Here is a 23,809-nt window from a genome sequence, read left to right on the forward strand (position 1 = left end):
AGGACAACAAGGAATTAGGTCATCTATTACATTTTTCATCTCTTGAGTCTGCCCAAGCCCAGCAGCATCCAAAGCAGTATAAATCTGGGAAATCGTGGTCTTAAAATGAGAAAATAATGGATGAAGAGACCATTATGAGATAGATAGACAAGGTGCTCTATTCCTTTCCCCCTTTTTCTTCTTTTTAAATGCAGCAGAAGGACTTTGTTGGCAGAGCTGATTGTGAATCCACCTCAGGTTTATCAGCCTCCTTTCATATCAAGCTGAACATGAATGATTTGCCAAAAGGGAACTATTCCGTAGCAGGGTGGATAACACAGCGTGGATGAAAGACATTTGGCAAAGTCTGCGGCAACTCAGAAAGGAGCAAAATGATTTTATTTAATAAAGGATAAATCCATACAAAACAGACCAGAAGAAAAGTCTCTTGTCTTAACTTTCCTCCTCTGCCCTCCCATCACTGCAGGGGTATAATCAAAATTTAAACTACGGTACATGGGCATAGCTCCCTTGCTATCACTGGAGGTATGCTGACTCATACCAGCAGAAAATACGATCCTTGTGCTTTATAGTAGGTTTGCTAGTTTTCGGTGATTTCCCCTTGTTATTAGTGGTTCAAGTTGTTTTCTTGGGACACTTGTACCCATTTGATAGCCTAATATAGACTAATGATAGGGTGATAATAATATCCTATTACCTGCCTTCTCTTCCTTGACTTTCCATCCTATTCTCTGTCCCTGTGTTGAAACTTCTTATCAGCACTTGAACAGGGAAGAGGAGAAATTATTTTTCCCACTCTAAGCCTGTTAACATTGTGATACAGAACAGGGAGAAAAAGGTTTTGCTTCTGCTTTGTGACTAAAAATAAACGAGAAGTGTAGTAATTTCTCTTACCTTCGTTTAACAGAGTGAAGCCTGGTGAAGTCCCTCTGTTTATATTTCTAACTATCTGGCGCTGGGATGCTTGGTGCAGTTTGGGTTGATGCAGACTAGGTGGAGTAAAACTGAGGCTGTAGGGTGAACAGCGCAAGGCCGAGGAAACATGCATGAAAACAGACTGCAGATGGGCGAGATAAACAGGATCCCCAGGCTGCGACTGAGTAGGCAGGCCTCTTTAATGGCTCTTAGCAACGCCCCTGCTTTGACCCTCCTCATATGTGAGGAAAATCAAATCAATACACTGTTCTTCAAACCACGATGCTGCAGCAGCAGCAGGGCACTGTGGCAGCCTTCGTCTCTTAAATTCATCAGCGCTTTTCAGTTTGCTGATCTCTGGATAACTGTTCCTGCATCTCTGCTGAGGAAGACCCTGATTGCATCTTTAATCGGATTGATTGAGCTCCCATGTACAACCTTCTTACTAGCAAGTATTAGGTAGGCAATTTTAAAGTGCTTTTGGATTTGCAGGCAGCTTTAACACTGATCTGAGAACTCTGTTGTATTCTCTGTAAACATAGCAGAAGCCTGTCTTTAAAACCCACTCTGGTTTAAATCTTGCTTTTCTTCTGTTTTTGTGGTTGGGCAGGGGGGATTTCTGTTTTTTCCTTCTTTTTTTTAAAAAAAAATGTTGTAGCTGATTTGTGCTTTTGGAAAAGGATATTCCCTCGCTGATCCCTCCCCTGTTCTGCCAAACAGCTATAACCGGTGCCATACAGTTACTTTCAGCGTTGATGAACATCTGTTCAACCGTCTAACGTATAGGGCAGGCTGCTCACTCTTTTATTCTTTAATTTTCCGGTGTGTACTTCAAAGCTGCAGATCGGGACTCTACCCACTAAGTAAGTTCTGCTTTGGTTCCAGAGATGGCTAACAGAGGACCAAGCTATGGTTTAAGCCGAGAAGTTCAGGAAAAGATTGAACAGAAATATGACCCAGAATTAGAGTCTAGGCTGGTGAACTGGATTATTGTACAGTGTGGAGAACAGATAGAGCACCCTCCTCCTGGAAGGCAGCATTTTCAGACCTGGTTGATGGATGGAACGGTAGGTGTTTTGTCCAATTATATACTTGCATGGGTTTATATGCACAGTGTCCTTAATTTCTGTCTTCATCTAAGTAAATTGGTCAGAGTTCATGGCCAGTGCATAAACAGGTATCTTAGCATCTGTTTTATTTCCTTTTGACCAGGAATCTTAGTCTCAGAAGACAATTATTCTACTAGTGCACTGGGATTAGCACAGTACTTATGATTCTTATGAGTCATGCATGTTATATATGACTATGACTCATTCCTTCAGCACCTTTTCTCATACAGCTAAATGAGATCTGTTTTAAAATCCAATGTATACTTTTCTCTTTAAGAAATAATCAGTGTTGACAGGGAAGGGTGAAGACACATAGAAAATTTGAAGGATTGGATTATGTCATAACTGTTTTCTTCTTGGGAATAATTCTGTAGCTAAAACATTGTATTCCATTGGTTTATTGAACAACAGGCAGATGCTGCTGTTTGCAGTGGGCTGTAAGAATACGCTAATCATTGAACATCTGCCAAAGTGACTTCACCAGTATTTCAATTGACATTGCTTATTTTTTTGGCTCGGGCATGTGGTTTCTTCTCTGTCAGTTATATAACCTTTACCAGTGATTGCTTTGTTGTTTCTAGCAGATGAGGATTTATATGGTCAGGCTATTGCCATCAGTTAATGAAAGCTTTAATGCATTTCTAATATACTTTGGTTATTATCAATTCACTACTTTGTTTTTAACTGAAGAAATTATGTCCCTGATAGAATCTGGCCAGGTCAAAAGCATTTTGCAGCATCATTTCATGTGCAGAAATTGCCTTCTAGTTCAGTGACTGCTTTCTAATTTTGTTTCTGTATTTATCTCTCAGCTGTTATGCAAGTTAATAAACAGTTTACATCCAAAGGGAAATGAGCCCATTGCAAAGATCTCTGAATCAAAAATGGCTTTCAAGCAGATGGAACAAATTTCTCAGTTCTTAAAAGCTGCTGAAATCTACGGAGTAAGAACAACAGATATTTTCCAGACAGTGGATTTATGGGAAGGTAAAAATAATAAACTGGAAGTCAGCTTACAGTCTTCATTTTACTTTGCTTTGATGTGTTATAATGGCGCATTTTGTCTAAGGCATATTCTCTAATGTAATTAGCTTTTGTTTCTGTTTGCCTTACCTCATTACCATGTTCTTCCGGTGGTGCATTATCTCCTCTGAGGGATCTATATTGCCCTGAGGGCATAACGGAGCCTTTCCAAGCTCATGGTTATCCAAAAGCCCATAATTCTGATAGAAATCCACAGAGCTAATAAAACAAATGTTCTCTATGTGAATTATTTCCAAGTAAATAGCAAGTATGGAAAATCCTTATTTTCTGACTACAAGATTTCATTGCAGTTTTCAGATTATAAGCAAAGCTTAAATTAGAGCTATAAAATGCATTCTCAGGAGCATATATGCCTCTGTGGAGAATATGAGGGCTCATTTATGACTAGCAAGAATCAAAACTCACTGCCGTGCTAGCTGAGCATCTCTCTCAAAGGATACAGTCTTTTTAGCGAGGTCACTATGGCAACAGCAAAATAATTTCAGAGTGCCCCTGTGGTTTTGCAGTAACCCAGGTGAAGGCAACCTCCATCCCATGCTGAAAGTGAAAACTGTTTGTTCTAGTTCCTGAAGAGCTGAGTCATTTGTGCATTTGTATGGCTGGTTTTGCCTACTTCTGTGGTATTGCATCTTCCCGGTGGTCTAACCAAACACACTGTATATCCTGCATCTCTCTGGACAAGGTGATGCAAAACACTTTGTGTGAGGGCTCAAAACAAGGACGGCTGCAGGGTAGTGAAAGGGTCCAAAATCTGCCATGAGCATGAAACGGTGGGAAGAGGAAGGCAATCCATTGAAAAAGCTCGTTTGTGTAGGAACACACATGGAGCAAGAAGAAGCAGGGTCTGTTTTCACAGGCTGTTGGGATATGTGGAAGAGATCACGCCTCTGAAGGACAGTTCGAGGAATGAAATGCTAGGGAGCTCTTTGTGGATAGGTTAGAAGGGAAGGGTATAGTGACAGCTGGAGTTACTGGGATCCATAATGTTCTCAGGGTGCCAGATTTGCTTGGCAAATCCTACCTTCGGGCACAAGGGCAGGATTGTTTCTTCCAGCTCAGTCTTTAGTGTTTCATCCAATCTACCTTTGAATGTTTTAAATGAACGGGTTTTCACTTCCCTGGAGTAACACCTTCCCCCACCCCAGCCTAGCAGGATGTTGAAAGAGAAGCTCCATCTATCATGTAAGGGATGATAATAGCTTAATTCAGGTGCTGTTCTTTGCAGTCTTTTGCATTTCATAATGGCTTCACACCATGCAAATGAAAGTAGGTACATCGATCCTTATAATGAAAATGACTTGCTTTGAAGACAAAAAGCTCCTAATGATGGTGGCTCTCTCCTCATTTCTCTTCCTTTCACTCATCACCTTTTCTCAACAGATGTAAGGAAAAAAAGCTAGTAACTTCCAGAGGACAGGAAGTCAAAACACAACTCACAACCTAGGAGGGAGACATAGAAGACTTTTCTCCACTGTTATTTTAGGACTTCCCAAAACTAATCTGTGTCTCCTCACTTTCCCACTCCCTTTTCATCCCTCCTGCTGCTCATTTCAGTGCTGAGATGAAACAGCATGCCTCTCCAGCAGTGAGTCACTGCAAGCTTTTTGTGTCTAACCATAACTCTGACCTCTAGCATCTGTGCTGCTTCAGGGCTGAATCCTCTGAACCTGGATGCATTAGCTGGACAGAAAGGACTGTCTCTTTTTCAGTATCTCGTAATTACAGTGCTCCTATGCTTCAGGCCATAACCTCTTTAGAAAGAGAGGAGTTGTCAGTGTATGTTTATAGGGAAAGAAAAGTGTGTGTGATTGAAAAACAGCTTTTCTCTGGCACCAATTGTTTTCCGAGAGCTTTTGCTTTGAAATTCTTAGTAATGATTAATGAAAATGTTTTAGGATGCAATCTGCTGTTGGCTGTTTCAAACTCACTCAGTCCATCTGGTGCATTTTATTCATCTCTGCAACTTCTTGGTCCAGGTATCACCTCTCTTTTTGTTGTTTCTTACATAAATGTACTGCATTAGAGCAGCTTTCCCTAATCCATGCGCAAGATAACTATGTTCACTGTTTTTTACAGATACCTCCCCAGTATATTTTCCAGGCAGGCAAGAGGCAGCTGTACCTCTGGGTACTCGTTCAGCCTTTACAAAACAGCATTTCAGGAACATGGGGCAGAGCAGTTCTCTCTCTTTGGGTCTGAACCTTCCCCTTCGCCTAGAGAAGGCGGCCTTCCGGCCAAGTTTCCCCCAAAGAGCAAGGCTTAGCATAAGAAGTGACCAGAGGGCACTTCCTTCTTGTACAGGCAGTGCCAAGATCCTCTACAGGGCTGTCCTATTCAATGCACGCTGCAGAGGACACTGAAGATGCAAGAGAAATGCCACCAGTGTGGGTCCCTGCAGCATGATTCAGGGAGGCTGAGGCTGGGGGCCGGTCAGGCGGCCCATGTGGCTCTCAGTGAGCAAGTACTGAAGCTGGGGGAAGGCACAGACCGCAGTTTTCTGCAATGCCAGAGTCAAGCCTGGCTTCAGAGAATGCATATGATCCCTTCTGTCAGGTGGCTGCAGTGTTAGGTGACTTTCTCAGTGGAGATTTTAAATTTTTCACAGCCCTTTTTATGGTGGCCACCACGCCCCTTGTGTCCTTTGCTGCAAGAGGACAAATGTCACAAGAGCACATGGATTTGGGGTCTTCCCTCACCCGCAGCACCCCTCATATGCAGCGAGGAGGCTCTGCAAAGCAGGGCCCTGGCCGTGGCTTTGTTTTGTCACGTGGCACTCGGCTCCCACTTGGTCTGATTTTCCCCTGCAGCGTCTCCCACTCACCACTGACAAATAAAGCAGAGCTGAATGCAGAGCGTGGGGGGGCTGCCAGATGGCTCCGCCAGGCTGATCATCATATTTTGCTACCCGTCTTTTGTTTCTTTTTCTTTTATCTGCGTTTGCTGTCATTATTCAGCTCATTCACTTTTAAATCCTTTTTCACATCCCTCTTCATCCCAGTCAGTCACCACGCTCCTTGTTACATGGGAGGCATCCCAAGGACGTTGTATGTGGCATCTGTTACAGCATATGGTACATCTGCTGCTTCAGGGAGCGCTGAGTGTTTCTGCCTTGCACTCTTCCGTGTGCGCCTGTGTACGTGCGCGTGTGGGTCATCGGTCCTTCAGCTGCTCTCTCTTAAGCAAGGACCCCGTCTGATGCAGTTTGTGTTAAAAAATACAGTAAAATGAGGATTCTGGGTGGCCGACAATTTATTTTCTGAGCAAATGGTCCCCTGCAGATAGGATTGCTATAAACTTTAATAGGCTGTATGACAGCCACAGTTGGAAGCTGCTAGACGTTTCCAGCTTTAGAGTGTCTTCGTCAGCTCAGCCAGTGTGTTACACATTTACGTTTGTATGAACCAAAGCCCTGAACTTCATTTGCCTCTAGTCAGGGTGGTGCATAGCATAAACACAGAACGTGCAACGCTGACTTCCCGCTACGCTCCAGCTGGTCTGCAGTGATGTTCATTAATGTTGGTCCACTGGAGGCATTTCAGAAATCTGTTATCGTCATCATGTGTGTAGTATCTCATGTTTTTATGAATTACTTATTTTCCAATGTGAAGACCTTACAGTCAAAATCAGATCTGTTAACTAGATAAATTATTTTAGGAAAGAGAAAGAACTGGAACAGAAAGAAAGGGAGGGGAGCCATAGAAACACTTATGGAAGGATTTCAGAAGGGAGAGGCAAAAGGCAGGTTTTCAGCAGCTTACCACCTCACACAATTGGAAATACATGCTGCAACCCGTTTTTGCTAGAAAGTTTTCCAAAAGTTACCATGTCTGGATTGGGTAATGAGCCTGTCTGACATTGGTATTTTGTGTTCCGTGCCCTTCTTGCACCAAGTGACACAGTGCAGAGGAAGAACTGAGAAAAAAGGAGTAACCTTAATTTTTTAAAAATTTCTGTGTCTTTTTTTTTTTTTAATTCACTGGAGAAATCGACAAAAACTGTTGACCAAAAAGGAAAATGTATTTATTATTCTAATTTTGGAAGGAGAGATGGGAGGAGGGGATACCATTTTTAAAATGTAAACCTCTCTTGAAAATGAGCCTTATATTTCAAAGGTGTAAGGTACCCTCTTGGAAACCTGGTGAATTTTCAGCTAGCTGGACCATGTGCCTCTAAGCAAATGATAGGCAAGTTCATCCCTCTCAATGCAGATGTGATAAAATATCCCCTGAGCAGCTTTCCTCTCGCTGTTGTCTATGGAGGGAACCTAAAGAGCTAGTGATGACCAGATACGTAACTTTTACTTGGCTAAAGATGAGATGAGCCCTGACTTTTTGAAATGAGGAACATACTGTTGTAACGCAGGGAGAGAGAAAGCAGAAGAAGAGTGGACTGGATGGCAGGAACCAAAGGTATGAAACTGCAGTGCATTGATTTTTGGCAGCCTGAGAAAGGAAGCCTGTAGGAAGGATCTGGGGGGGTCATTTGATGGGTAAATTGGGAAGGACTCGTGTGTTATCCGTACAGGACCCCTCCAGGACTGCCATGAGCTGTGTTAGCATGGGCACTGTGTGGAATCACCAGGGGTTAAATGGTGGGATCAGTCTTAGCAGTTCACAGGTGAAGAAACTGAGACACGGCCACGTTTTACGGAGTATATTACTGTTCTTTGTACACCAAGGTGATCTCATCCTAGGAGAAAACATTGCCAAAAGTACTGTCTAGAAGGCCTTAAAATAGTATGGAGAAAGGCATTCAAATAGCCAGAGGCCTGGAAACCTGCAAATGTCTGAATTGTAAAGTTTTGTTTTAACGCTGTCCCTTTGATGACTTTTAATAAGCTCTTGCATGTCTGTACCTCCATTTTAGCAACTGCAAAGTAGCATTTATAATGCTATTAATGCAGTTTCCAGGGGAGCTGAGGGAATTAGTTAATACATTGGATGAAAGTGTTTATCAGTGTGCCAAGCTCTTTGTTGTGCAAGGATTTCTTATACTAATTTCACTGTCTGGCTTTCTAGGGAAGGACATGGCAGCAGTGCAGAGAACCTTAATGGCTCTAGGCAGTTTGGCAGTCACCAAGGATGACGGATGCTACAAAGGGGATCCATCCTGGTTTCACAGGTAAAGTCCAAAGCGCAGCTGTTCAGAGCTGTCTTCCCCAGGAAGCTGATAATATTGTCTATCTTTAGGCTTTAAGGAAATTTATTGGGAAAGGAAGGGAAGGATCTTTCCAAAGTTTCCTTGTAATGGAGAGATTTCCTCTCCAGAGTCTAGAGGAGGGAAGCAAAGACCCAGCAGGCAGCGGCATTTTCTACCCTTCACTGGTTCCCAGCTTTTTCAGCATCACTGCTAGGCCCACATCTTACCATATCTTGTTGGCCTAAAGCTACACCTGGGCTGCTGGGGAGGAGCCCTGTGGGAGCTGTGGAGCCCAGCCATGCTGCTGCCTTTTCTTATGTGCCCCCCCCTCACCACACCTTACATGTCTCGCCTCCCCCAGAGCTGGAAAAGCACTCCTGGTACGGGGTACTGGTACTGGTATGTCGCCCATGGCTCCATCTCTGGTTTCCTCCTGGCAGCGCCCCTTTTGAATGAGGCTGTTATGGGCTGTGTTGGTGCACACGTGTGTGTGCACGCGTGGAGACCCTGCTGGATGGTTGGCTTTTGGTAGTGCACACAGTGAGAAGGAGTGCAGCATCCTGCTCCAGGCACCTTTGTAACATATCCGTCTTGCTGTGTGAGGGGTCCACACTGATCACTGAAGAGGAGGCATAATTTTCTTGTCTGTTGATGTTATCCCCAACTCTTATATCCTAGAAGGAGAGCAACGATACGTAGGAAGTTCAGCCACCAGTTTTGATGACGTTCATCTATTTAGCAGCTTCAGCTAATCCTCTATATCCATTTATGAAGAAAAGGGAACTAAAATGGCAGAAGCCATGCAGATATATGTGTCCTAAGAGTAGCTGGCAGGAAAAGTGTACTTCTATCTCACGTCAGATAACAGACGGAAAAAGTAATGAAGACAAGGCTGTCGTGGTTGTCTGCAAACCCCCATATAGTGATGCCTTTATCAAGCAAAGCGAAGGCATGAAGCCTCTTTCCATTTTTCAACAAACCAAAAATTATTTCATTTCCTAGTCGTCTTTTTTCTCGGGGAGTACCACTTGCCTGTGAAGAATTCTATGTCATGGCAAAGATGTTTATTTGCTCTAAAACTCCATTTGTGTTGGCTAGGGAGGCTGAGAAACAGGGACAGGAAGAAAAGGAAATCCTCTCACAGTTAGCCCTCCTGCCCCACAGGCACGTTATTGACATGAGATTCTGCCATCCAAGAGAATTTCTTATGCCGAAATGTCTGAGGCACATTAGCAAAAAGAGTGCTGTCTGCTTGTCTTTAGTTTCCTTGAATTTTCTGATGTCTAGGTGAGGCTCAGCAAAAGTAAAGCAAACTTCCCTTGGTTTATCTTAAACCTTGAGCTGGTTTGGCTGAGGCTAAGGGAGACTTGAATTTTAGGTGAATAAGTACAAACTGCTATGCATTCTTTATATGAAATTAGTTTAAATTAACTTAATACAGTGCACAAAAAGATTTGTATTTATGGAATATAATTGGGTTTAAAATTGGGTTCAAATCCAGTTACATGCTTTAATATAAACCAGACATGAAATCACTATGACCCAGACAGGCTTATTTGTTTTATGTAACTAAAACAAAGTCCTACATGGAAAAATTAATTTTCATCTGGACTCTTAATTGTGGGTGGGAACAGTTTTCATTGGCATAAATGAAGATGTGATCCCCTCCTTTCTCCCCTTGCCGTCTGTGCTGCCCGTACTGCTTGGATAGCCAATCCATATTTACTGCAGCCCCTGAAACACCATTTTATAGGCACTGCCTTAAGGAAAACTGGTGTTATTTCTATAAGGAAATAACATATTGCAGATCAGGAACTGTTTTTTGAGTAGCTTACCCATCCCTTCAGACAGATCAAGCCCTCTCACTGCCACCCAGTGTTAGTCATGAGTCAGGGCTTTCAGGATGATTCTTAATCGCCTTAAATTAAATTGAAAGAAGTCAAGATTAAATGAAGTAAGAGTATCCATGCAGGGATCTGCAGTGATTAAGATGCCCCCACACTTGACCTAAGCCGTTTAACTTTTCCTTACCAGTGTCTCACATACCCGGTCCCACCAGACCTGATTCCCACTTCTTTGCATGCCCTAGCAAGGTTCATGGATCCATAGCTGTTTGTAATCTTGTGGTGTGGCAACCACAAGCACTGGTGCAAAGTTGGCACAAAAAGATACACCGTTTTGTGGTAAGGGTGGTGCCCTGAGATGGTGGATGGGCCAGTAAGACCTTGACATAGGTGTGAGATACTGAGGGGAATAGACTTGCCCTCACCTCTTTTTCTACAGTCTCAGTTAAAGCCATTTCCACCAACCTAAAGGCAAAACGTTAAGTACACGTTGTTATTTTTAAGACCATCATACACTAAGTGCAGTGCTTATGATGGTAAAAATAACACTATATGATCCAAACTGTACACATAATCAACTTGTATTAGCATATCCAGGCTTCCCTTTAGTCTCTCTTTTTATTTCTTCTTTGCAGTTCTTATTGTTTTTCCTGTTCAGAGTTATTTTTCAACTTTCTGTTGAATTACTCCAGAGCACAACTGAAAATTCTAGGAGGAAAGAGAAAAAAAGTAATACAGTGTGTTCCTGGGATCTTAATTAAAATAAAGTCAGACACAGTGAATCGGAGATTCAATTAGGTAATAGGAGTAGTTCTAAAAACATCGTCTCATGGAGATTCTGGCTGTAGTTCGGTGCCCATGTAAGTATTCTGGAAAAGAAATTAAGCATCAGTGAGAGGGGGTTTGCTTTCTGAGGCGCCCACGGTTCTGCGTGCTGCCCTCCAAAATGGCATGCTTTCTGGCAAGGGCTGTGGGATCTGAGAGCCTGTGGTGGGCTTCTATAAGCCCTCTTACTAGTCTATACAGAAACCCTGGAAACCCGTTCTGAAAAATGACGAAGTCAGTACTGGTTTCCTGGGGATCTTTCTCACCTTTTTGCTTTGCTGGGTTTTCATGCCGACATGGGTTCTTCTGCAGCGTCCTGGACGCCCCATGCCTAGCAAAGAGCTTATGTGCTTTTTTGGACTCAAGCCAGGGTGCTCAGCACCGTACGGGATCAGACCCTCACCGAGAGGATCATGTTGATGGTTTTCAATCACAGCGGGCACCTAATCTAGCATTCTCATCTAGTGGTGGGGTGGGGAGAAAGGGGGAATTGTAACGCGATGCCATAGGGCAGGGTAACCTGATCCCAGGACAGACACAGCAGGGAGAAAGATTGTGCCTGGGTGGGAACAGAGTCTGGTTGATTGAAAGTCTCCCTCAGACTGGGGCTCTGCCGATTCGTATGGCTTACTTGGTAGCAACAGACTGATCCTCCTCCCTTGTAAATTACTTGTTTTCCCACCTCATATGAATGAAAGATTAATCCTTTAATTACTTAAACTACGTTTCTTGCAAGGCAACAGCGTACAAACTGTTGTGCTTCTTAACTATCGCTTTGGCCCTCCGTGCTATTTCCAGGGAAAAGAGGCTCCTTTTAAACTCCAACAAGGTTTGTTGATCCAAAGGGCTTTTGAGACCAGGGACGCGGAACAAAAGTGGTCAGTGTCTCATTGATCAGACCCCATGGACTGCAGCTCTTAAGGGCTATAGGGGTTAACACAAATTAATCCTATCATGAGTGTTACATACAGCACTAAATAAATATTTTACCTGTAATAGCTGCTGGGGAAGTCCCTTGGGGTTCTTGAATAAGTGCTACAGCGGAAGTCTGAGGTGTTGTAGGTTTGGCTGGAGCATTACTTCTTACTGCAGGAAGGCAATTAGCCCAGCCAGCATTGTCCAGCCCATGCGGTGGTGCAAATGAAATATTGCATTACAGGGGGAGTGCCTGTTGACGTGAGCCAATTTCAAATTGCTTTTCATGATCCTCTCTCTGGGCACACACAGAATGACGGCATGTCTGTATATTGCTTTTTTGTGTGTATCTGGACAGGAAAGCACAGCAGAATCGACGAGGATTTTCAGAAGAGCAGCTTCGTCAGGGACAGAACGTAATAGGCCTTCAGATGGGCAGCAACAAAGGAGCATCACAGTCGGGTATGACAGGCTATGGGATGCCAAGGCAGATTATCTAAAAGCACTTCTGTCTGTAGAGAAAGCACTCCTTCTGCAGCATGGTCTGTTAAAAAAAAAAAAAAAGGAAAAAGAAAAAAAAGCTCATTAGTTCCCTTTCTGCCTGGTTTTTAATAGTTAGCGCTCTCCGAGGTTTAGGGTATTTTTGGTTTGGTTTGTTTTATTTGCAGCTGCAAGAGTTCATCTACGCACTTGGGTTTTTGTGGTGCTGTGTGTCAGTTCAGAGCACGTGCGCACTGCTGCCTCCTACTTTTCACTTCTGAACTATGCAAAGACAATTATTCTGTATTAATTTATTTGCAAAGTGTGATCTTCCATATCTGTCTCACACCGCACTTGTATTTCAACCAGTAACCTCGTTCTTCAATTCAGTGATGATATTGTTTGACCTAAGAATAAAGACAAGTTAAAGACATCTCTTCGACTCTTTATTTAAAGGAGGTAAAAGCAATTAAAACCAACAAACATACGGTGCAGTGCTGAGGAGTTGAATGTTTTGAACGGTTGATCTGTCTCGTCTTTATGCCAGAGCCCTCTCTGGGTGACTCCTTGCTATAGCATTTACAGTCTGCGCTACGTGTTCAGTTTAGTGTTTGTCTAAAGGCACACCCAATGTAATCTCCTAAAAAGAAGAAAAGACACATTATCCATTGAGTTTGATTCATGCAGTCCCACCCAGTTTAGCTCAGATTTCTAATGACTTATTGTGCTGGGTTGACTGCAGCTGGCAAACTTGTGGATTGAGATAAAATCAGTTAAATAGGGAAAGCAAAAGCTGTTTGAGAAGAGAAAGCAAAATAAGGAACAAATTCACTACTTGCCATTGGCAGGCAGGCATTTGGCCACTTCCTGGAAAGCAGGCCCTCAGCATGCATGGTGGTTACTTGTTACCACAGACATCCCCCTTCCTCCTCCTTTCCCCTGAGCTTTTGTTGCTGACCACAACACCACATGGGGTGGAATATCCCTTTGGTCAGTTGGGGTCAGCTGTCCTGTGTCCCCTCCCAGCGTCTTGCCCACCCCCAGCCGTGAGGGCAGAACAAGAAAGGGAGAAGGCCTTGACCCTGTGCGGGCACTGTTTAGCAATTGCCACCACACTGGTGTGCTGCCAGCACTGCTTCAGTCACAAATCCAAAGCACAGCACCCTACAGGCTGCTGGGGAGAAGGTTAACTCCACCCCAGCCAGACTCGGTACGCGCAGCGGCAGGTGAGTCTCCGAACTCAGAGAGTTCTTCACAGTGAGAGGACAATCTGTCAGAGGTGAGAACAGGCTGCACCTTGTGATAATTAATACCATATCGAGCAAAATGCAAAACAAAGTGTGCTTTAAATGCAAAGCAAGAAGTATGCTTCTGACCGGAAAACCGACCACAGTTCGAATAATCTGTTATGCTCACCTGTGGTGGGCTGTAAACGGGGCTGGGGGTTCATTTTGGGACAGTTTGCTTGGAAGGTCAATAGAAGAACTTGCTGACATAGCCATCTGGCCACAGAAGCTTACCAGAGCAGGTGACGTGCTAGTCAGCGCAGGCCGCCTCGCGGCTGTGTGCACATACACTTGGAGGATGCGCTATTTCCTCCGCAGGGTTTTCTTGCTGTTAACTGTCTCTGCCGGTTTCACTCGCAAAGCCCAATCCCTTCTTCCCCTCAGGCAAGTGTAAAGGGAAACATGGTAATTGAACTCCGTGGACTTTTTATTTTTTTTTAATTCATGAAGGCCTGAAAATGTAATATTTGGGCAGGTAACAAAGTTTTGACAACTGTCTGAGGGCCTACAGACATAGGTAGGGGTGACTTCTGTCTGGGTTTGAACCTAGTGGCACATGGTGGCAGCTAGTTGTCCACTAAGCAGCCCTGGAGCCAGCGACACATGGATGTGGCTTCAAAAGTTTCTACCACCAGGTAAGTTGAAGGGCTGTTTCTCCCATCTCAGATGAAGCTCTATCCTCCCTGTCAGGTGAAGGATGGGAATAACACCTCCCCGCTTCAGTCACGCTTTGCTGAAGCACTGTGGAGCACAGCATACGAGAAGTGATGTAAAGATCACTTTACGTGGTTGGGGGTGAGGGGATCCATAGCAGCTGCCACTGAAAAGTCCTGCCCCAACTTGGACCTTTTCTTATACATGTCAGGTCATCTTGGCGCCTCCACTGTGCTCTTGTCAAGCACTTCTCAAGCGTTTGCTACCTCTTTAGGGCTATTTTTCTGTTGTTTCAGTGAATTAGCTCAGCAGAGGATCAGATGACCACCCCAGATGGTGCATCTGGGCTAGGAGCTCATCTTTCCGCTGCGGTGGGGCATTAGCTCAGTGCAAAGTATAACGTAACTTCCCCCTAGATACTACATTAGGTGTAACGTGAAGAGAATAGCATTTTTTCTCACTAAAAGCAAATAAGCTGATTAAGAAGATCTAGGCTGACAGGAAGACAAATGACTGCCACCAGAACTTTCACGTTTGTGAATATGAACAGCACCTGTCTTCTAATAGAAACTAGAAAGTCATAGCCACAGCAGACAAAATGGATGGGTGAGAGGAGCTGGAAGAAGTGCCTTGCAGGTAAGAGGTCCGAGGTGTCACAGCCGGACCCCTCTGCCCCACACCACCAGCACAGGGGGACACAGCCAGCAGGAGCCAGCCCTGAGCTTCATGACCTGGGTCTCCCCATGCTGTTTGGCTGCAGAATTGCCATTCTGTATGTCTGGAAACACCATTTCTAAGTGCCATGGGCCAATTGCATTCCCAGGGTATGTTACTGGTTTTCTGTATCCCCGATGCCATGCTGTGACATCACCTGCCCACCTTCTCTGCCAAATTTTCTCCCTGACCATAGAGCCAGCAGAGGGGACCTGGGCAAATTCAGGTCCCAGCCATTAGCACAGCTGACTCAGAAGAGCAGGCAGAGCTACTGGTCAGAGCAGTGCTCCATCTAGCCCAGCACTTTGCCTCTGGCAGTGGCAAAAGAAGAGGCTACTTAGAGAGAGCGCTTGAGTCCAGCCATTTTCTGCATTCCTTGCCCTTCCTTCTCCATCAGCATTTATGATTGTTACAGTAAGTTACATCCCAGCAGAAGAAAGACCATGCCCCAGTTAAACATTCTTTTATCAAAGCTACATTTCCTAATTAAATGTTCTTTCATTAGGTTTGGCATTCTAACTGCCTCATTGGAGTTATAGAAAGTATCGCATGCTTCCACAGCAAAAAAAAAAACCCCATAGTAATTTTAACAAACTGTAGCCGCAGCAACAGCTAAGTGCTCCAGGAAAGAAAATCTATACCCTGTGGCTGCAGATGTGGGACCTGGTTCGTGTGCGAATAACAGCAAAAAAGACTCGTTCCCCAGGATCTTATTTTTGGTACCCCCTCCCGAAGCTCACAACACATTCTTTCATTACCTCACACCATCAAACCAATCTAGCTGTTAATATCTGGCACTAGGTGCTGCAAAGTATACTTTATTCTGTGGGTTAACCTTATCCTTCCGCATTCCCATATGATGCATATAGAAATATTAATTTTACTATTAATTAAATATTAACACACTTTGGCCTACTAATGTTCTCCTATTAAAATATCCTTAGTAGTAAGCTTACAAACATCTTAAGCTAAGAAGTAAATTAATATTGTACAAGGCTAGTTTAGTAACCAAGTTAAGCATGAAACATTTTCACTTCTCTTACATTAAGAATAAACCATCGTGACTTTGCTTCTAATGCATCAAAAGCACTTATGCAGATCTCCCAGAAGTCTAATTAATTTCTATGACAGCCTTCTGCATCGTTGCTACTAAAAGGCTTGATATACATTAGAACAGAGACATACAGAGGCTTTGATGGGGTACTGAAGGGTGTGGTGTAAGGGAGTGCTTGGGAGGGGGTGTGCCTGTGTTTCCCCTCCTAGCTGTTGAGCTCTCTAATGCTTAGGGGAGGCTTCTCTCCCCAGATGGTGGACGTCTCACTTAAGGCTGTGGACTCAGTTTGACATCAAGTGTAAGCTAAGGTAAGACATGCTGCCTATAACCTGAAGCCTGGCTGTAACTTGATCAGCTATCTCAGCTTAAAACCAAAGTAAAATGTTTTTGTGAAAAAGTGCTAAAGTGCTTTAAATAGCCTCTCCTGCCGCCTCCCCCCACCCCGCCCCAACAGCTGTACTGGAGGAAGGCCCATCATAGCAGGCTGGACCAGAAACACCTTAAACATTGCTGCCCCTGTGCTTCAGTTTGCCATACCTGTAGAAAGGTAAATGACACTTATCTGCCTTCATGAGGGTTTTGTGACCATGACCTGGTTATGGACAATTGCTTGGTAACTTCTTTTCAACATTAAGGTGGCTTCTAGTGGCCTTCTGAAAGGATGCTGTATAGGTGTGTGAGTGAGGAAGAACCACATAGATGAGCATGGAATCCAAGTTTATCCCCATTTATGAGGTGAGCAGAAGGAAAATGCAATGAACAGAAAGTCAGCATTAAGTTCAGCCAGATCAATTAAGCTGGAGCTTGAGAACCATTAGGCTAACATAACACAACATGTTTTAAATAAAAACTAATAAGGGTGAAAGGCGTAAAGAGGCTTTGCTCTTCAGTAAATTTGTCTGTAGCATCACTTTGCAGCATCCCTCTGCTGATCAGCATCCCCCGCGCCCAGCAGGGGTGCGAGGAGAAGGTGCTGCTGGCAGCGACAGGTGCCAGCCGACCCTTCCCTCCTGCCTGCAAGCTGCTAGTGCGGGCCGTTCGCACTCCAGCCCCAGCACATTCAGACCAAGCTGACTTGTTCTGTCAACTGCTTAGGCCAAAACAGAGCCACCAATGAGGAAGGGCGAGGGCTCAAGGCCTCAGAGTTTCATTTCTATGTCTGTAATCGATTGCATTTGGCTCTGGCTGCATTGTTTGGCTTTGCCATTTCTCTTGTGTGAAAGTAGGGCTAATACTCACTTAATAGTGATGGCTTGAGCAGCTCAGGCGTTCACAGGATCAGTGATTGGCTATGTCTTATATCTAGAAATAAGCTTTAAACATCCGTGGCAGGGAAGCGAGCATCTTTAGATGAAAGAAATTCAGCCACTGACCCTAAGCCCTTTCTGTGACTGCCATGGTAGCTCCTGAGCCAGTGGGTGAGGAGCCACCAAGGCTGCAGATGAGCATGTGTACAGTGACACCCCCTCCCCCAGCTATTTTGTCTTCTATAAACTTCAAAAGAAACATAAAGGCTGATTTTGTAATGCATGCAAGGCAAACAGTTTATGACACCCTAAATTTAAGGCAATTCTTAAATAGGTGGGGAGAGGAACAGACAACTTGTTTTGTGCACAGTATGCTCTTGCCTGGAAACACGTGTTTTTCCCCTCTGTGAGGCTTGGTGTCCTGCAGAACAGGCGACATGGGCACGAAGACAGCACAAGTGACTGCTGGGATAACATGTGCAGGCAGCCACCTCTCCACACTCAAACAGATTTACCTATTTGCCTCCCAACAAACAGATTTACCTACTCAAACTTTATTGAGGTTGTTTTTCCCACCTGTATCTCCAAAATAGAAACACCACAGCTCTGTGACTAAGCTCAAGCAATCGAAAACCATGAGGCAAAACGGGGAGGGGGGGGATGTGTGGGGAAAAAAAAGAGAGATATTAACTATCACTGTAGGGGGAAAATCCAGCCTTGGATGGAAGGAAGTTTTTCTGCTCTCATCTTGCAGTGTTCATGTGCACAATGTACATCTTGCACAGTGCATGATGTTGTGACATTCAAGTAAAGTTATAATGCCATTTCTGAGATGCAGAAATACATTTGTCTGTAGTCTTATTGGATTTATAGAGGAAATTAGAGAAGTGACCTTTCTCCCTAATGAAATTTCTGTTAAATGGTTTACTTGGGTAGAAACGTTACTCTGTTATTGGGCAGGAGTAAATCCTATGCTCTAGTGAGTCAGTGCTCTGCAGATTGTGTGGCAGGTTTAATGCTTATGTCCAGGTTCAGAAGAAGTGATGCCCAGAAACAAAGGAGCGGTCTCTGCTCTGCTCTGGTCTGAGGATCTGCAGGGCCAGATCCTGGTGAGGGGAGAGGCAGCGCTAGAGAGAAGGGACAGGCACCCCCAGGCATGTGGCTTTCAGGGGTTCGAAGCAGCACAATGTGTCTGAGACAGACCAATGACTGCTGGGTATTTCCAAACTGGGTTTGAAGATAGGGTATGTGTTGTCATCTTGTCAATAAAGATGTAAGGTGGATGAAAGTGTTTGTTTTTGCACAAAAATCAGCTAAATGCTTTGTTTCTCTCATTTTTTGTTAAGGCCGAGAAAAAGAGAAGGACAAAAACAAGCAGGGTTTGTTTCTAGAAGAGGGTTTTGCATTAGTGTTGTTATGAGTCAACACTTCATTCTAAGTTTTTTTTTGTATTAGCTCCCACACATAAAGTAGATGGAAGGACAGCTCTGCAGCTTCCAGCTCCTCCCAACACACAACCCAAGAGATGTTGTTCCAACCGGGTTCTTAAAGATGCCGGAGCACCTTCCCCCATGGATGTGGGGGAATGCCCCCAGAGCTGCTGAGCACCTGACTCGGTCTTTAGGGGTTTGGCCCTTGGTTAAAGGGGGCAAAATCACTTCCACATCTCACAGGAAAACAGTCACATAAATGCAGGTCTGGCTTTAAAGTGCTTGGATACCATGGCAACATTGGCTTTCCAAGTGAATAGGAAAAGGTTTCAATGCAAGGAGTTAAAAATCAATACTTCAGGTACAGTTTGGAAGGCATAAGTGGGATACTGAGGGAATCTGTGCATCTGCCAGGAGTGATCACCATCTCCTGGCATCCTCCAAAGAGACCTTTTCCCCTGATCTGCCACAACAGTTCAGACGAGTCAAGCATTGTGCCACAATTGCAGCAGTGGTGTTAAATCAAAGCAGCATTTCTTGGATTCCCCCTACCTCAGAAAGGTATTTGGGAACACAGTTAATGGTTGGACTTGGCGATCTTAAGGGTCTTTTCCAAGCTAAGCGATTCTATGATTCTCTGAAGATGGGCTACAGCTGCGTCCCCACCCAAGTAGCAGCTGGAGAAGGTTTTACTGTGAAAAGCAGGAGTCTGAGCTGTAGTCAGATGGATTTAGTTGCTAGATTGCACAAAGGAACTGCAGTAAAAGGTTTAGGCCTTCCGAAGGAAAGATAAGATGAAGTAAACAAAACCCAGGCTCACGTGAACAAGCTGAAGTGCGTTTTGCCCTCCTGTTGTGCGAGCTTTTGCTCTGAGTCAATATCCCTAAAGTGGCTCAGCATCGGCAGGAGCTGCTGGGAAATAGCAAAGCAGCTATCAATCCTTCCTGGCTGTTTGATATTAAGTGTGCTTTATTGCTGGATGTTGATGGAGCTGTTATTAACCAGGGCAGCATGGTCACAGCTGAAAGTGAACCATGCAGGAGTGTGGCAGCATGAAGGCATCTGTCTCCTGAGCACACACGGTCCTTGCAGGAGCTGCTGGGGGCAGAGGACAGCTGGCTCACTTGAGAAAGGCTCGCAGCTAAGATGGGCTGGCTGCCCCCATGAAAGGTCAATGTAGTCAGTTCTAAGGGACAGACCGGTTGCTCCTGAGTCATGAGAATTATTTTTCAGACTCCTGGGAACTGGTGGAGAAACACTTTGGCTCTCTACAATTTGTATCAGAGATCTACTCTTTAGGATTTCTTAGTGTAATTAAAAAGCATTTGTGCTTGGGTCTCAAAAAGACACCCACTGAAATCCTAGCATGTGTTTTGTGAGAGATTTACATAGCCCTGGGGGTCCTGCTTAAAAACAGAAGTTATTTTCTGTTGCTGCAGTGAAATGTTTAATTATGCGAATCCTTCCCCCAGAAGCATTACCATAATCTAAGCTGGTTTATAAAGTGCCAAATACAATGGCTGGAACAGATACGGTGGTTTTGGTTTTGGGGTTTTTTAGTGTTAGTACATCAAGCTATTGCCATAACCTCTCAAGAGAGAATACGAAGAGAAGTATTATGTGAAGGTGATTGCTGTGGTAGGTTTCTCTGTTTTCTGGATGTGAAACACCTGCAACCAGTTGAGTCCAAGTAAGTAGAAAAAAACTGTAGTGCATTTGTAGTAATTGGCTATTTATCTTCTTTCCTATTACTTCTCTGTCTTTTTCTTGTTATATCCTTGTTGTAGGATGAGGATCAAAAGGAAAATTATTGTTTACAGCCAGATGCAGCAGCCTCTGTATTCTGTAAAATGAATCCATGAATGATTAAACAGTTTTTGTGCTGTTTGCTTTTTAAGTGGGAGTTGTGAAATAAAAGCAAGCCACAGTACTGTAGTGTCACTGAAGCAGGCTGCATGAGTAGACCTCACTTTGGCAGAATATGTTCTGTATTTAAACGCCTGTCTCCATGTAATATGATGAGTCCCTTAAGAACTGCCTTCTGCAGTTGCTTTGTGAATTGTGCTCCTGCTGGAGTCGAGTACATCCAGGCAAATTGGATTATTAGCTGGAGATAAATGGGCCCAGGGAGCACTTAACTGAAAGAGTGATGATGCTCATGCCCTTCAACTAACTTACTTATAAATGCTGCCTTTTACAAAAGCAGGAGGTATGGTGGAAGGTTTCAGTTCTGAACACTGCTTTCTTTGAGAGGCTGTGTACCAGCTATAATGGGATGAATCATAAACCTTAGCATTCATCTAGAATGAATCCTTAGTTTTGGAGACAATGACATTCAGAAAATGTTACCTTCTTCAAAATAATTTTGAAATAAAAGGATTGATTTTGCTTTCTGTTTAGGACAATCTTCTTAAAATGATATTATTAGTTTAATCTGTACCGTAGGTATAATGTGTGAGTAAGGCTAGCTGAGAACAGTTAGTGTGCTTTAAACTTCAAAACCTTTCCTTGCCGTGATATTTTTAGAGTGTCAGTATCAGAAAATGGAAGATGGAAACAGCTGGATTTCTTTGTTCACTTGCAATGTCATGGTGGTGGGATGTGAGCCCAAAACAGAGCACTGTGTGGTCAGCAAAGTCTGCAAGGGTCTGAGCTGCAGTGGTCGTGACTGCCGTAAGTGGGGGATGATGCATGCAATGTCCTGTAATGGGCTGAGAAAACAGAAGGGGTTTCTTGATTCCTGGACTCCTTATGTAAACATGAAAAGAGGGATGGGGGAAAATATGGTCTGATAGCAAAGAAAAACTGAAAGCAAATATTTCTTACCTGCTGCTGACTTGCCTGTTCTATACATGTGGTGAGTCCTTAGGAAAAAATGTAAATTGGAAGAATAGCTAGATGAACAGCTTGAAATAATCCATGAAATATAGGGAAAGATAGACAGAATAAAAGGTGTTTTCAGAGAGAAAAACAAAAAAGCCTAGAGTAGAAGGGATGCCTAGGAGGGGGAAAATAGCTGCTCTATTAGAAAAAGGAGGATCCCCCTCATTTCGGAGGAGAAGGGGATGAATGACCTCTACAAATGGAAACATAAAACAATCAGACTTAAAGTCGTCAAGACCACTCTTTCTGTCACTACAGGTCACCAAGGGTCTCGAATTTTAGTTGTCCCTTTAGTCAATGTTTGTATATTCTCAGTTAATATTGCTAATTTAAAGCCTATGTATATAGCAAGTGAAGGTGAAAGTCCTGCCGTCTTGGCTGGGAACAAGGGAAGGTGGATCTTTATTCACATCAGTGGGAAATTGTTTGTAATGCAGACAGGTAATGTACATTGCTAAAAGAGAGCTTGCATTTGCTTGTTTACTTGGCTGTCTAAAAATAAGACTGAATGCACAGCAAAACACACACGCTTTCTCCAAAACCTCACCTCTGCACCGGCAAAGATGCTGCACCGGGATAAGCTGTTCCCATGTCCGGTGGGAGCTACTGATCTGAAGAAATAAAAGACAGCGTTCCAGCTGAAGTGTTTTTATTCTGAGATGGATGCCTATCCATCAGAAGGAAACTAGGACCTCCAAAAGAACAGAAATTTTTTTTTTTAAACTGTCTTGCTCCTTGGAGTGAGGAAAATTAACTCTAAAAATAGCTCTCTATAGAATATTATTTATGAGCTGGGTGCTTGTAACTGCGCTTTGTCCTTTGAGATAAAGGCTGTGGCTATTGCAGTTTGCTTGGCGTTCTACAGGATGAATCATGTTTCCTCCCTTGGGATTCATTGCAAATGCAAAGCACTTCTGAGACTTATCATGGTGTCTGGGAGTCCTTTAAAGTCCTCAGGAGGAGGGCTGCACTGAAAATGCAATGTATTATGAAGGCTTGGTATAAAATACACTTTCTATAACCAATTTAAACCATAGGAATCGTGTTGTACATACAGTTCCCCCCTGCCCTGGAAACATAGGGAAATTGGAGTCTAAATCTATTCTTTAAAACGTTACTAGAGAAAAGTTTGAGAAATAATTAGGCTGAGAAAATTTCAGATATTTGGTCTTTTGAACAGGATCCCAGCAATGCGATGAGTTCAATGTAAGCTGGAGCGTGTCCTGAGAAGGGCAAAGAAGCTGGTGAAGGGTCTGGAGAACAAGTCTTATGAGGAGCGGCTGAGGTTTAGTCTGGAGAAGAGGAGGCTGAGGGGAGATCTTATCGCTCTCTACAACTACCTGAAAGGAGGTTGTAGTGAGGTGGGGGTTGACCTCTTCTCCCACGTAACAAGTGATAGGACAGGAGGAAACATCCTCAAGTTACACCAGGGGAGGTTTAGATTGGATATTAGGAAAAACTTCTTTACTGAAAGAGTGGTCAGGCATTGGAACAGGCTGCCCAGGGAGGTGGTGGAGTCACCATTCCTGGAGGTGTTAAAAAAATGTGCAGATGTGGCATTTCAGGGCATGATTTAGGAGACATGGTGGTGTTGGGTTGACGGTTGGACTTCATGATCGTAAAGGTCTTTTCCAACCTTAATGATTCTATGATCCTATAAGCATGTAAGGGTAGCAGTGCCCTTAAAGCTGCCTCCCAGGAATGGTTCTTGAGGAGAAATATTGACAGCCCTGCATGTCACTTGCAAGATTGAAAGCCAAGACACCATGAGGCTGTACAAGATCTGAAGCTTATGTGAGGAGAGACCCAGGCTGTCCACATAAAAGCATAGGCATTTTTTGTCTTGTTTGTTTTGTTATGTGGCCATGGCAGTAAAAACTCTTAGGAGGGTGGCTCTGCCAGCATCTCAGATGATCATAAATTAGTTCTCTCCTCCTTTTGACTTTGTGAAACACCATGAAGAATCCATCTCCCCTATTAAAATCAATCCATTGCAAGCCTGGACAGGCGAAAGGTGGGAAGATGACCAGCCAACATGAAGTGGATATATAGGGATCTCCCTGTGTCTGAAGGCCAAAGCACACAGACGTTTAGCTCTGCTCTGTTACATGGAGGAAGCACAGAGACTTGGCAGGCTCTGACATTACTGTACACAAAGGATTTAGTGTGGGGATCTTATCCCATGCTTTCCAGACAGCAAAGGTTACTGAAATTTTGCTGCAGTAGGCGAGTGCAGCTTATGTGACCAGCTATCTTTACTAGGCACTGTA

General features: G+C 43.9%; 1 protein-coding gene across 1 annotated transcript; it reads left to right on the forward strand.

Moving 5' to 3' along the window:
• Positions 1–1,098: 1,098 nt before the first annotated feature.
• Positions 1,099–12,704, forward strand: TAGLN3 (transgelin 3). Its single transcript, XM_009515330.2, has 5 exons — positions 1,099–1,374; positions 1,801–1,982; positions 2,837–3,011; positions 8,087–8,189; positions 12,150–12,704. Exons 2-5 carry the CDS (start codon positions 1,803–1,805, stop codon positions 12,289–12,291), a joined length of 600 nt encoding a protein of 199 aa, XP_009513625.1. The 5' UTR covers positions 1,099–1,374; positions 1,801–1,802; the 3' UTR covers positions 12,292–12,704.
• Positions 12,705–23,809: the final 11,105 nt, after the last annotated feature.

The sequence above is a fragment of the Phalacrocorax carbo genome, chromosome 1 (assembly GCF_963921805.1).
Source record: "Phalacrocorax carbo chromosome 1, bPhaCar2.1, whole genome shotgun sequence".
Lineage (NCBI taxonomy): Eukaryota > Metazoa > Chordata > Aves > Suliformes > Phalacrocoracidae > Phalacrocorax > Phalacrocorax carbo.

Excerpts from the sequence above, each read along its gene's own strand:
- TAGLN3 (XM_009515330.2), top strand. The coding sequence starts at position 1,803 with ATGGCTAACAGAGGACCAAGCTATGGTTTAAGCCGAGAAGTTCAGGAA. Across the intron at positions 1,983-2,836 it reads CCTGGTTGATGGATGGAACG|CTGTTATGCAAGTTAATAAA; the intron begins GTAGGTGTTTTG and ends TTTATCTCTCAG. Across the intron at positions 8,190-12,149 it reads GATCCATCCTGGTTTCACAG|GAAAGCACAGCAGAATCGAC; the intron begins GTAAAGTCCAAA and ends GTATCTGGACAG.